General features: G+C 39.7%; 1 protein-coding gene across 1 annotated transcript; it reads right to left on the bottom strand.

Moving 5' to 3' along the window:
- Window positions 1–532: 532 nt before the first annotated feature.
- On the bottom strand, window positions 533–9975 carry hsd3b1 (hydroxy-delta-5-steroid dehydrogenase, 3 beta- and steroid delta-isomerase 1). The gene is made up of 3 exons (XM_015022291.1): window positions 9567–9975; window positions 5374–5538; window positions 533–2401 (listed from the first exon to the last, which is right to left on the bottom strand). The coding sequence occupies exons 1-3, from the start codon at window positions 9715–9717 to the stop codon at window positions 1593–1595; spliced, it is 1125 nt and encodes a 374-aa protein (XP_014877777.1). The 5' UTR covers window positions 9718–9975; the 3' UTR covers window positions 533–1592.
- Window positions 9976–14504: the final 4529 nt, after the last annotated feature.

Genomic DNA, 14504 nt, shown 5'->3' with positions numbered 1-14504 from the left:
TTCTTTTTTGTTTTAATAAATCAAACACACGTACATAGCCCCCCTTCACACAGTCACACAAATACACGCACAGATGTAATCCCCTGGAAAGAGGTCAAGGGTCTGAGCTGCAGCTGCCAGTGTTGTTGTGTTAATGGGGTTCAGGGCTCAATATTAACGAAGACCTTAGTGGGAAAAAGGACAAATGTGCAATAAAAGCTAACTTTGGCAGCCGTCCGCGAGAATACGGGGGGTCATTTTCCCAAAAATCTAAAGTTTCTCGGAGAAATATGAAAAACACAAGTGGAGAAATTATGACCTGAAATGGATTTGGATCGCTTTTGTTCCGATATATTTTGCTTTCTTGAAAGAAAAGAAAAAAAAAACACTGAGACTTTTTGTTTCGTTTTTTTAAAAAAATTTTATAATTTTATATACATATTATATATATATATATATATATATATATATATATATATATATATATATATATATATATATATATATATATATAGGAATCAACACAAATACAAACTATAATCTTAGTTATTTCTGACTTTCTCATTTAAACATACAGTCAATAATCAACCAATCACAACTCATAAAACCATAAAACACTCTAAAAGCTTATTATTTGAATTCATTTTTCTGTTTGTATTTTACTCATGATTGAAATGGTTAATTTTATTGATTAATAATAATTATACCTTCATGGTGCGTTGTGTTAGTTTTTGGATACTTGGGTCACTGTTTCCCTGTAAATATTTTCCAGTATTAGTGTTTACACATTTGAATGATCTCAATATGGCAAAAAAAAATAAATCAAAAATAAAAAAGACATTTATTCCACTGTGGCATCAATGAATAAATCCATCAAAGACCGACTTTGACCAGAATGATGAGGAAAACAGAAAATGCACCATGAGAAAAACAAATGTTCCCTGTTAATGTTATTAGAATGACAGCTGGAATAAAACTCTGTTTTTAAGCGCATGATTCTTCATAGATGTCCATCACCCAACTTAAACAGCACTATGTATCTATTGATACGCATACACAGTGAAAGACGGCGCATGACGTCCTTCTTGTTGCAGAAAGATAATTTACCCTGAAACTTTCACATTTTAATTTGGTTATTTTTATGCAGCAGAGCCAGGGCGTGTTAGGAAATAAATACTTCTAATAATTGGTGATGAATCTCCTCCCAACTATTACTGTAAATTAGATTTAACTGAGGCTAACATTATTTAACAACAAAAAATGCATTAATTGCTTTTTCACAATGATTGGCACAATCTAATGGCTAAACCAAATGGAACTGATTTATTTTAGAGAAAGAACTAAAGAGAGAAACTGAAAAAAGAGCAAAGAGAAGAAAAGAAATCAGCAAGTCTCCTTCACAATCTATTTTAAAGCTTTTGGTTTCCTCTTAGCAAGGGGTGCCAATAACAGTGAAGGACCTTGCGTGAGTTAATTTGAGCGACTGCGTGTTTAAAATAAGCCAGATGTAATTAATTTACTTCTGAGCAGCTCCTTCACACTGCGGCTTCAGCCACTGCATGGAGTTTTGTGCTATTCTGGAACGTGTTTCCCAGTTTTAAGACTGTAATTTATTAACTGGACATGATTTTTTCCCTCTCCGCTGGCAGCTGCGAGGCGAGCCATTCGGTGGTGCGTCTGCGCGCTTCATCCCAGCTGTAGCGGGGGACGTAGCCCAGGTCCTCCTTGGCTTTCTCGTAGGAGAAGGTAAACGAAGTGTTCAACAAGGTGAGGAGCTGCCGGTTCATCGGCGGCACGATGCGGACAAACGGTCGCAGGATGGTGCAGAGCGCCTCCAGGAGAAAACACAGGATGTAGAAGAGGCGGAGCGGCAGCACGAGTTTGTCCTGAATGCTGAAGCCGAGGGGAGACATCAAAACGTGGTTGAAGTCCGAGTAACTCATAGGCGGGGTGTCGTCGGAGAGGTAGTAAAACCTCCCTCCGACCGCGTTTCTTTTTTGTGGATCTTTGAGGCTGCGGGCTGCCTGGAGGTGAGCGAAGGCCACATTGCCCACGTAGACCGGGTTCACGTGGGCCTCCGGCACGGACATGCGGAAGAGAACGTTCTTGTTTCGTATGCCGTCGCCCATGTGGCCCAGCAGGAAGCGGCAGCCGTCCCCGTAGATGTAGGTGGGCCTGAGGGCGCAGGTGGAGAGGCGGCCTCCGTTTTGGAGCGTCTCGCCGTCGGCCTGAAGGGTTCTGTCCTCCGCCTCCTTTTTGGTCTTGCTGTAGTTGAACTTCAGGGTGGTGTTGTAAACCGTGTCCTCGGTGCCGTTGATGATCGGCTCTCCTCGGGGGTTTGGGCCCATCACTTCCACCGTGCTGGTATAGATGAAAGAGACCACGTTCTCTTGGATGCATGCCTCCAAAAGCAGCTGAGTTCCTGCAACGCAGAAGACCACAAGTTAAGCTGTTAACTGTGTCACTGACTAATTAGTTTCATCTGAGAGAACAGGCTCTCCCCTTTCTTCATCTGCCAATTTTCTTGTTGCTGTTAAGGGAAAATACATGGTGACTTATACAAACTCCTCCTGTTTTTTTTTTTAAGTCAAAGAAAATCAATGGATTATAAGGCAAATATAGCCTAATCTTAAATGTTCAGATTGTGATTTAATCCAAACAAGTTAGCCTGTTAAAAACCAGATCCTTGTTCTGTGCTTTGCTTCGTTCAGAGGGTCTGGACTCTCGGTTGTTGAGGAACGGAACGATTGCTTTCTGGATGTGTGGGCTGTGTTGAAGTTTTTATCCTGCGCTGTAAACAACCGTCTTCCACTGGGAAAAGAGAAGAGTCAAGCCGAATGAGTCGGCTGTTAATGCTACATCAATATTTGGAGGCGTGGCCAACACGGACTGACCGCTTCGTTCACTTCCTCTGCTGCCATTGCTAAAACTACAGGCAAACTACCATTCTAACAGTGCAGAAAATTGATCATTGTTTACGCCTTCTTCTGCTCTGTGAATTGGCAAAATTCACACAGCAGGAGAAGCTGGAGAAATACAAGTCACTGGGAGAAATCCCAGACAGAGCAGTGAAGAGAGATGAGAATCGAGCAGAATTGCGTAGGAAGGTGATGGCTGGTTATAGGCAAACCAATCTGCCACAATATCAAATGATAATTTCCCCCTACTAATTAATGATTTATCTGTGGTTATTTACATCTTTCTGTTTCTGTACTACCAGCTACATATCCAGGCTTCATTTCTGCCAGACCGGTAGAGTCAAGTCTGATAATAAAAGTCATTGACTGGTCACAAAAGGAGCGGAGGATGTGAACGAAGACGTTCAGTCCATGTTGGCTTCCAAATATTTAATTAACATTAACAGCCGTCTCGTTCGGATTGGCGCTTCTCTCTTCGCAGTGGAGGACAGTTGTTAAAAGCGCAGGCAACTTTCGGTAAACATTATAGCGTCAAACTTGTGTCACATTCTTCACGGACAAATGTTAGTGATTGGGTAACATTAAAACTTTGAACAGAGTCCAGGCCTCAGACCCTCTGAACGAAGCGTAGAACAAGAGGCTGGCTTTTACCAAGCCGGGTCTCTGGCAAACCACAGTCAGAACCATTATCCACAGAGGGAGAGGAATGCATGAAACCATGGCAAATCCTCCCAGAAGTGACCGGCCTACCTAATTATTTCAAGAGAATCATCCAGGGTGTCACAAGAGAACCAAGAAAAACACCTTACATAGTGCAGGCTTAAAAAAAGATTGAGGAAAAATGGCATGCGGTGCAGCATTAACAACACTTCACTTTTTCCACATTACAGCCTTATTCCAAATTGTGTTAAATTAATCTCTTTCATCAAATATCTACACACATATACCCCATTAATTCTTTAAAAAAGATTTTTCAAATTAAAACTAGAAAACTAATAAATCACATATACATAACTATTCTCAGGCTTTGTCTGGAACCTCAAATTTGAGCTGTTAACACTGATTGTCTTTGAGATGTTCCTTCAGCTTAAATGGCGTCCGTCTGTGGTCAGTTCAGTTGATTGGACTTGATTTGGAAAGGCACACAAAGGCTTATATAAGGTCCTGCATGAAGTCAAAGTCAGCAGACCTTTTAGACAGGATTGTCTCAAAACACACATGTGGAGAAGGATCCAGAAACATTTCTGCTGCCTTGAAGTTCCCAGTGAGCTCAGCGGCCTCCATCATTGGTCAATGGAAGAAGCTTGGAACCAGCAGGACTCCACCAATCAGGTCTGCTTGGTAGCGCGGTCAAACGAAAGCTACTCCTTACTAGAAGGAACATGGCCGCCTGTCTGAAGTTCACCAAAAGAGACCTGGACACTCAGATCAAGAGAAACAAGATTCTCTGGTCTGATGAGACAAAGACTGAACTCTTTGGTGTGAATGCCAGGCGTCATGTTTGGAGGAAAATCGATTTGGCTTATCACCAGACCAATAATCTCCCTGAGGTGAAGCGTGGTGGTGGCAGGACAAAGACCCAAAGTACCGAACCGCTCTGTGGACGTCCAGGGGTGGCCAAGCCAGAGTCCAGACTTGAATCTAATTGAACATCTCTAAAAAGATCTGAAAATGGCCGTGAACAGATGTCTCTCATCCAATGGAGATTGAGTAGAACAGCCAAGAAGAATGAGCAATAGCGACCAAAGATGGGTGAACTCAGCCGGTGGCATCGTCAACTTGAGGCTGTAGTTGCTGCCAAAGGTGGATCAACAAAGTATTAAACCAAGAATATCGGCATAAACATGATTTATTGTTTTTTTTATTTTAATAGATTTGCAAAGTATTCAAAAAATATTTCCAAATTATCATGACGATACACTATTTGTGTGTAAAATTTTGAGAAAAGAGATTGGAATGTGTGGAAAAAGTGAACTGCTGCGAATTCTTTTCGGATCCACTGTATGAATACGAGTTTCAAGGCCAAAACTCCCCCGTCCCCAAAAACACAAAGATCCATCTCAAAGTTGGCCAACAAATATCTTGATGATCCTCAAGACTTTGGGGAAAACTTTCAGTGGACTGGCAAGACAAAGTGGAACATTTTGGGAGGAAAACAATGAAGCATTTCAGTAAAGGAATAGTTTTATAGAAAGTCATTGGACTGCTTTGCATTTTCAGCAATCGGATGCCGGTGACACCAAGGGTGGCACATCTTGATGTTACATCTAGGGGATAATAAGTCATGAAATCAACATTTTAAAACTGCTATTTGTATTTAATCAGGTCGTCTTAGATTAAAGTTTAAATTAGTGTATAGTGATTTGAATCAAAAACAGAAGAAATCTGTTTGGGGTCAATGCTTTCTCACCTGGTAGAGAGATTATTTCTGACTTATAAAGTCAGCTTTCACTCGGTTTGGAATAAAACGTCTTACCTTTCACGTTGACTCCGTACATCTCACTGTACTCCATTGACTCGGTAACGTCGATGAGGGAAGCGATGTGGAAGACGGTTGATGCGCCACGCAAGGCTTTTCTCAAGAAATCCCCGTCTCTGATGTCCCCCTCGAAGACGCTCAGTGTTGTCTCGCCTCTGCAGTCTGAAAGAGAATCATACAGGTTGACATTTTCCACAAGTATGAGATGGAATTGGACTTCTTAGTCAAACATAAAAACAAAATACGACTTGAAAATCCTTCAAAGCAAATGTCTAATTTAATTGATTCCACTAGGTTTTTCTTACACTATCAGTTTAATAATTTAAAATTAGGTACTTTAAGAGAAAATCCAAATGTAAATTTATTAACACCTTAAGGTGAAGTTGCACAAGGCAACTACCAGATGCCACATGACTAGAAACCTTTCCATCATATGAAGGAACATAGGTTGCTCAAATCCCAAGAGACAATAAAAAGAGTATTGATTTCATAATTTTTTGTTTCAGTCAACACATTTATGATTGTGGCTGATATTTTCTGTGTGCTCTGAAATGAACAGACGCATCAATATGATTTTAATATCGGTATTGGTCGAGGTATTGAAAAATTCTAGATCCGTTATCGGCGACAATCTGCCCGATCCATAAGGGCAGATCTACTCAGTCTAACTCTATGCTTTGTGCTCTGAGTGACGTCATGTTTTATTTATTATACATTATATTCAGAATTCCTAATTGCACTTTCTGAATGATTTGAAAGGTTTGTTGCAGATTTTTTTTAAATGTTTGACCAAAATACTCAACCTGGTATTTTTGCCAGCTCCAGTTAATTTACTAGTTATTTTGCTGATTGCACCGACTGAACAAATTAAAGCTGTTTTCACATGTTTGAGCTGGTGAAGCTACTGGTGTGTTTCAGTGTGCTGTACTGGTCAAGTTTATCAAATAAACTTGTAATTCAGTACATTTATGTCTGTGTTTTAAAAAAAGAAACATTCATCAATCATCAATTCAACGCTGTTTTTCTGTATCAGATCGGTATCAGCCTCAAATATCGGTATCAGAAAAAAGGCGGATCGGTGCATCTCTAATTTTTAACTGATTAATTTGAGCCTTTGGCCTAGAAGAACGAAAGACATTCAGGGAAAACATGTTGCTTTTCTTTTTTTTAAATGTGTTGCAAAATCTTCAAGTTGGGAACTCTAAACATGAATTGTCTGTCTTATTCAGTGTAAGCTGCGTTTAAAAGTCATAAAGTGAACGGATGCAGCAGTGATGGTGAAGGTAACGTTGATACAGCGTCATTCTGAAGGTTCTCTTTGGTTTAGCTGAACATAGTTCACCTTATTTATGTTCAACTGCCTCGCAAAAGTCTTCTTATGTCTTAAATGTTCCCCTAAATAAAAAATGTGAAAATTCTGACCTATTTATATCGAGAGAATGTAGCTTTGTTGTCATCCTGCTAGATCCAGATGTAAATGTCCACCGTCTTTGATTCCACAGGTGGTCAGCCCCGACCTCTTTGAAAGTCAAAGCTATGTAACGCCGTGCAGAATCTTCCCAGAACGACTGCTCGTGATTTGCCAACAGATTGCAAACCGATCCCCCATTTGGGGAAGGGAGGGACTTTTTGCCTCTATACGCTGTGATTTCTGTAAATAAAGGAGAGATTTTGCAGAGCACTCCGGTGTGTGTGGTTTCTCCCACTGTGCAGAGAGAGTTCATGAAACAGTCAGTGACTGCAAGGCAGCTTAATTGGGATTAGCAATCTGGTTTTGGGAACCAGTGTTTATAGTCAGGCAATCAGCGTGCGGTTGAAATGATCTGGTCTAGCTCTTTTGTTCTTAAAGAGACGGTTTTTAGTGTTTTTCAAGCACAGTTTTTAACACAGTCAAGTAGCTACTTTAGCTTCACTTGCCATAAAAGTGCTACATATATCAAATATGTCTTAAGAGAAATTTGACTTTGATACTTAATGAAATTGGGCCTCTGTCGCTTTAAGAAACTCCTGCTCTTTCTGAAACTCCACCTTTAGGAAGTCACCACAGCATGGCTCCTCTATTAACCCTTTAACATCGATTTTATCAGCGTTTCTCTAAGAAGCGGCTCGTACAATGAGCTTAGCTGGTGCGCAGCTCCAGCAGGTGTTTGCTAATTGCTGCTGGCTAGTCTGAAGGAGCTGAGTGGGGGAGTCACAGGGGAGGACTGCTCTGTAATCCGACTTAGAAAACGCAGCTCAGAGGAGGAGCTCCATCCCAGAAGGCGGAGCTACGTCCACCTAGGTGTATTTTACAGCTGAATGGTTGCCACAAGAGATTAAAGGATTTCTCAAACATGCATGAAAGAATCAACACTCCAGATATGTTTTTGATGAAGGAACATTATTACATGATGTATAGCTAAAAAAAAGTAAATTTTACATAATACTGCCCCTGTAATATAGCAGAAAGTATTAAAGATGTGGGAAAGGATGCAAGAAAGAAATAGAACTTTTGGTCAAAATGCAAAACTACAACCTCATCCACATTGTGAAACATAGTGGTAGAAGCATTACACTGTGGGAATTACTTTCCTTGGGAAGAACAGGCAAGCTGGAAACAGTTTGCTAGGAGAAGAAATGAGCTAAATCAGATCACGGCATATTCATATTTGACTTCAGCAGATGGATGTAACTTCTACTTTTTTAGATATTTATAAAAATTAACTCTGTTATTTCCCTTCTACATCACCATCATGTGCTACTTTGACCCTTGAAGAACATCCTGAAGTTTGTGGCTGAACTTTGAGCAAAACAAAAAACAAACTGAAGAGGTATGAATATTTTTGCAAGGTGATGTTTACAGTTAGTAAATGTGAACTTCACAACACAGACATAATCGGCCCTAAAAATTCGGAGAAAACTTTTTAAAAGTAATTACTCTGGTGCTTTTTAACCAATCTGAGCATTTATTTGCATTTTAAATCTACTTTTAAGGTACAGCTAACTCAGGACTAAACCTACCGGACTGAACGTGGAGGAGGGAGACGTACCTGCTCGATATGTTGAGTATAAATCCTTTTTATGTAACCGTTGGTTTTATCTCTGAGAAATACAGCAAAGTTTGTCCACTTGGTGATTCATAAATCTGGGCCTCCTCTTGCTGGAATGTGCTTTGGTTTATAAATCAATGCATGTTTTCAATTAATGAAATACCTGCACTTGTGGGTTTTTTTGGGGGGGTTTTTCACACCAGACGGACGTAAAAGACCGGCTTTCATAACCAAATTCAGAATTTAATGGAGCACAGATAACCGAGGCTGCTTTGAAAAAACAAACAAATCAAAAATGTTATCAGACGCTGCCAAAAGTGTGCGTGCGGCTCAAAGGGGCTCCAAACATATGATTCGTGACTCGGTTTTAAACGAGCGCAGTGACAATGACCCGGATGGTACCGACTCTCTTTGGATTCTAGGATACAGCAGCTGTGGGTGCCAAAAAAGAAAAAGGGAAGAAGAAGAAGAAGAAGAAAAGAACCCCTTTCATGCTTAATTTATCAGCTCTGCCGCACTGTTTGGTCGAACCTGTAACTGTAGTCTTTTACAGGGGATTTATGATGTGATCCTGAAAATCCTGCTAGGATTATGTCTGATGTTAATCCAGAAAACTGTCTGAAAGCCTCAAGTTTGCAAGCATTCAATCCTTTGCTTCCTGCATATGTGAGCTGTCCCCACTTTCTATAAATCCCCATTATTGATACCGCGCCGTGGGAAATAAAGCCCATCAAATCTGGTTCTCTTTTGGAGTCCTTGCTCTTTCCGAGAGCTGTGAAGTCGCCTCTTAGCGCTTTTACTGCACGTCGGAAGTTTGTTGTTGTTTTCGGCTTTTACGGCTCAACTGATTTTCTGATATTTTATTTTGATTCGAACCCCCACCTGGACTCAAACCGACTTTATCCTCCATCACTGCATTCTATTTTTTACCCTCTCGGATCCACTTGACTTGATTTACGCTCAAATGTACCTCATTTGAATTAATCAACTGTCTAATTAAGCAAACATTTTCAATCGCAACATATCACTGGGTTTAATTGCAAACACTTGACTGAACAGCGCCGTGATCCCGCAGATACCTTTTTGCATTACTCTGTATATGATGGAAGAAAAAAAAAAGAGAAATTTAAAATAGAAAAGTTTTTTTTTGTTTCTTTTTACCCTCCAGACTCTCCAAAACCTGCGTCTGCACGTCTCTGTCCAGCAGCCGGATCTCGGACGCTTTCTCCTCTTCCAGCAGCAGCCGGACGAGCCTCTTCCCCAGGAATCCACAGGCTCCCGTCACCACGCAAACATCACCTCTCAGAGACATCGTTGGAAACTCTCAGGAAAACGATAATGATGATTTAAAAAAAAAAAAAGAAGAAGAAAAAAAAGAGGCAATATTCTCTCTTTCTCCCTTCTCTACTTTCTGAGGACCCTCCTCGAAACGAGACACTGGAATTGGACCGCGGAGGAGTGTAAATCTTTTAGGGCTTCTTGGGGTTTTCTTTCTCTTTTTTTTTGTTGGTGTTCTGTCAGTGAGAGAACAGCAGCACCTTCTGCTGTCTCAGGCTTGGTGCTCCACTTTTTGTAAGAAAAGTTACTAGAAAAAAAAAAAAAAGAAGTATTATTTGCTCCAAAGCAGTGTGGGAAAAAAGGGGATGGGCTCTGCTACTTCAGGGGTAGAATGTGATGTTTTCTGGTGCTGAGCAAAACAAGGCCTGGAGGAAACTGTGGAAAAGGTAAATGGGCCAACAGCATATAGGAGTGTGTACAACACACACACACACACACACACCTGCTCCGCGAAGCATCTTGAGCTGTGAAATAAGGCGGCGATAAAAAAGTGAAAGTGTTTTGAATAAACATCCTGAATAAAGTCAATTAATATGTTATTTATACTTCTTTATACTCCAAAAATTTTACTGACGTTTTCAATTCACTAAAGTAGAAGAACTGAAATAACAAAATAAACTGATTTTTTTCCATCTTCTATTTCTGCCTTTTTTTTCAGGCTCAATTTTTGAAATTCTGCTAATATCTTGTCTTGTGTGACAATGATGATCATTTACCAGTCTTTTCTATTCTAAACACGTGTATACATGTATTTACACACATAAAGCCGTACGTGTAAACACATACATTCTTCTTTATTAACACTACAGTGGATCTCAATGTATTCCTACTTTAATATTCGCAATTCACCAATTCCTGTTTTTTTGTTTTGTAGAGCTTAATTCTGATCTATTTGCTGAAAAGTTTCCTGTCTTCCCCCTAAAATATTTGAAATAAAATGCAGTTAGTGAAATATCAGTGGCACAATGCTACTTAGCTCGCTTTTAGCTGCCGTTCACATGGGTTAGCTTCTGCTAATGTGCTAGGCCTGCTGCTACTGTCTGTATTAACGCAAATTAACTTGCAATTGATGTCTTAACTATTAAAATAGGCAGCTATAAGTGTGATACAGGGGTTGTAAAGTATTCAGAGTTTTTACCTAATTGAAGGCGGCTTTGGAAGAGGGCGAAGAAACGCAGCGAATATCAGGAATCGAACCCCACCGGTAGGTCGCCCGCTTTGCCTCCTATAGCCGTAAGAGTGCGTGTTGGTGTTAGCTAGTCATCTTTTAGCTAACTTTACCTGCATCCAACAGCTTTACTCAACAGTTTGTTAGTTTGGGGGAAATTCTTTGAAAAGTTCTTTGCGTTTTGCTGGTTTGCTGCCGTGATTCTAACACACAGGTGTAGCTCTGCCCAGCAGCAGCAGGTCTCCGTCGCTGCGGCACAGGTGGAAACCCAGCGCGAGCGTCTTAGCGCTCATGCTGCATTTAAAGGCGGCTCGGAATAACTGATTACGACGTGTTAACAACGATTAAACAGTTTTAACTGCTGAAAAAAAGGGACAGAAGGCACAGATATGGGAAGTGAGGAAGCCCCTCAATATAGGAATAACAGAGAGTTGGCCACTTTAAGGTAAAAACAACAAACAGCTCCCAGTCCAGTTTCTTTCACTAACTGTGACATGCTGAGTCTTTTTTTTTTTTTTGTAAAGATAAGACTTTTTAAGCTAGACGTGCTTTTGTTCTTCTCTTATTAACGTATAGGTTTCAGTCTCTGGAAATGTTCTTTTTTGCTACATAAAATGTATTAAATGTAACTCCTGTGTGTATTTTTAGAGGGGCAGTATTATGTAAAAAAAAAAATATATATATATATATATATATATATATATATATATATATATATATATATTAGCTTTACTTCATGTTTTGCTATTCCCTTCATCAAAAACATATCTGGAGTGTTGCTTTGAGTCTTCCATGCATTTTTTTAACAAATCCTTTAATTTCCATGGCAACCATTTAGCTGTGCAAAACGCTTGGTTAGACCTAGCTCTGACTCCGAGGACGAAGGTCCTCCTTGGAGCTGCAATTTCCGAGCTTCCAAGTTACAAAGCAACTCACACAACTCCTCCACTCAGCTCCTTCAGACTAGCCAGCAGAAATTAGCAAACACCTGCTGGAACTGTCTCCTGAGCTCATTATATGAGCTACTTCTCAGTGCAACACTGGTAAAAACGTTGTTGAAGAGTTAATAGAGGAGCCATGTTGTCATGACTTCCTGAAGGCGGAGTTTCAGACAGAGGTGGAGCTTTTTATAGCTCCTCATCCTCTCTAGCTTTAAGAGCTTTAAGAAGGCCGAATTTCAAGGCATTAAATTACAAAGTAAAATTTCTTTTAAGTCATATTTGATATATACATATATAGCATTTTTATAACACCTGAAGGTAACATAGTTCCTTAATTGTGCTATGAAAATGCCACTACGTGCCTGGAAAACCTAATACTGTCCCTTTAAGCTTCTTTTCTTAGCCAAAGTGATTACTTTCGCTCCTCTTTCAGTCTATAGTTAACTTTTTTCTGCTTTCCAAATAAAGACGAATTTACTAGCAACCTTGGTGAGGAAACAAGTTGATTCAATCTTTACTGAACTATATTAGGGAACTAATTCATTTCCTCTTGGTGTGTGTGTGTGTGTGTGTGTGTGTGTGTGTGTGCGCGCGCGCGCGCGTGTGTGTGTTTGTGTGTGAGTGGGAGGCGAGGCGCAAGGTTATATCAGCCTAATGAAACAAGATTTGTCATCTCAAGGTAAGATCTGTCTGACGTGTGGTCAGGCGTGTTTTTATTATACCACATGATTAGTTGTAGCTGGCCCTTTGGTTGCTCTGTAAACTATAGTTCGGAGGTCTAGTGGCTGAGTGATGGAAACTGTGAGCATGGCGGCGGGTTTTACCTTTCCCGACAGCTATTACCAAACATAGATGCGCCGTTTTACTGGACATTTCGGTTAATTACAATAAATTCAACATCGCGACTTCAGCCGCTGGGCTTTTTACAGACTAATCCTCCCACAACTTCCTGTGTTTTGGACAAGCTGAAACGTTTAAGACGTCAGAATGTTTATGGGACTTTTTTTTAATATATTGCAGGATGTGAGACTTTGCTAGTCAAACCTCGACCTCAGATTCCAAACCTGTGTGGTTCTCAGGTGCGTCCCAGTGAATTAGAATATCACGGAAAAGCTACGTGATACACATTTGTGATTAAAGGCCGAGGTTTCCCCCAGGAAACTTGCTAAGCCTGGTGGTTGGGTGTTAGAGCAGTCAGTCGTCCAGCGATCTGTCATGTTTTTGAGTTAAAATATGTTTAAAGTTGACAGGAAATTTGAAAATATCACTTGATAATTATGTGTTATTAAAAGATCGGAAGATTAATACCTGAACACCAACTATGAAGTCTTAAAAAATGCAAACATTTTAAAAAGACTTAAATAAATAAGCAATAATTAGTCTGGTGGGGGCACAAGTAAAGCCTCGTGGCCCGCCAGGCTTAGAATACACTGGGGGAAACCGTAAAAAGCAAAATAAAATTAGCATCTTAAAAGGGAATTTCCTTCTTTTTCAGATTTTGGATCCCTGACTTACAAATAAAATACAAAACATACTTTAGATTGTATACAGACTTTATACGTTTGTGTTTGTGGCACTTTAAGAACTGACTCCTGCCACAGTTGTGCTTCTCCTTTCCCCCAAGTTTTTTTTTTTTTGGATGAGTTGTGCTTTCTAATTTTCTGAGGGCTTTGGTTATCCTTTCAGGTTTTTTTTTTTACCATGTCTTCCTTCCACTTAACTTTCCATTAAAACATTTGGATAACGTGCCCAACTCCAAAACAGGATCTCTGATTTTCTAAAAAAATATTTGTCTTATGTAATTTACAAACTGAATTTTGAATCTTTTCAGCTTTAAGCCATGCTTAATCATATTCAATAAATTATTAAAAACTTCATATCCGTAGCTTAAATCGCCAAATATAACACATTACATAGATCATTTATACACAGACGGATGTGTTCAAGCCTTTATTTCTGTTTTGGACATTTAAGATTAGAATATCTCACCAAAGTAATAATAAAAAAACATTTATATTACATAAATATTGGTTTATGGCAAAGTATGTTTATTGCTGAAGGTTGTAAGTTTGAAGAAGTCCTTTCAGTTCCATGGGATCACATTTTAACGTGCATATATGTTTGAAATGAATCGCTGAGATTAATCCATTTTCATTTCAGTCATATAGTTTGTTGAGATGCAGCTGTTTATGTTTTCTACTTCCAAAGGAGTGGAAGTAGAAAAGGTCCATTTTTTTTCTTTCATCATGTCTGACTTTATTTCTTCCCTTCTTTCTGTCCTCTTTCCTTGTTTCTTTTTACTTTCCTTCCTTTCTTTCTTTTCTGTTTTCATGTCATCCCTTTCTTTCATTCTTTCTTTCTGTCCTTCTTTTACTCTTTCCTTCCTTCCTTTCTCTCTCTCCATCAAATTAGCCTTGGCCATTCTTTCTGCCATGGCAATCAAGCTCTTTTTCTTTTTCCATTCCTTTTTTTATTTTTTTGGATTTTCAGCTCCAAGGTAGAAGTCTGGTTTTCAACATTGCAGCTAAAAGGCCTTGGCACAGCAGCCATAATCACAGCTGTCTGCTGTCTTATCTGGAAGTGAAGGACAAAGATTCAAGGGTAGTTAAGTCATCAGACAGCCAGGAGTGTCCGTGTGTGTGTGTGTGTGTG

This window comes from Poecilia latipinna, unplaced genomic scaffold (genome assembly GCF_001443285.1).
Source record: "Poecilia latipinna isolate Pla-1442-1.1 unplaced genomic scaffold, P_latipinna-1.0 Scaffold2971, whole genome shotgun sequence".
NCBI lineage: Eukaryota > Metazoa > Chordata > Actinopteri > Cyprinodontiformes > Poeciliidae > Poecilia > Poecilia latipinna.
The sequence above is the reverse complement of the archived record's forward strand: the minus strand, read 5'-3'. Positions and strand labels throughout refer to the sequence as shown.

What these genes read in the sequence shown, in the direction of transcription:
- hsd3b1 (XM_015022291.1), bottom strand. Translation starts at nt 9,717, where the DNA reads ATGTCTCTGAGAGGTGATGTTTGCGTGGTGACGGGAGCCTGTGGATTC. An exon ending in GGTTTTGGAGAGTCTGGAGG is followed by an intron (nt 5,539 to 9,566) that starts GTAAAAAGAAAC and finishes ATTCTCTTTCAG; the next exon opens with ACTGCAGAGGCGAGACAACA. An exon ending in GTACGGAGTCAACGTGAAAG is followed by an intron (nt 2,402 to 5,373) that starts GTAAGACGTTTT and finishes TCTGCGTTGCAG; the next exon opens with GAACTCAGCTGCTTTTGGAG.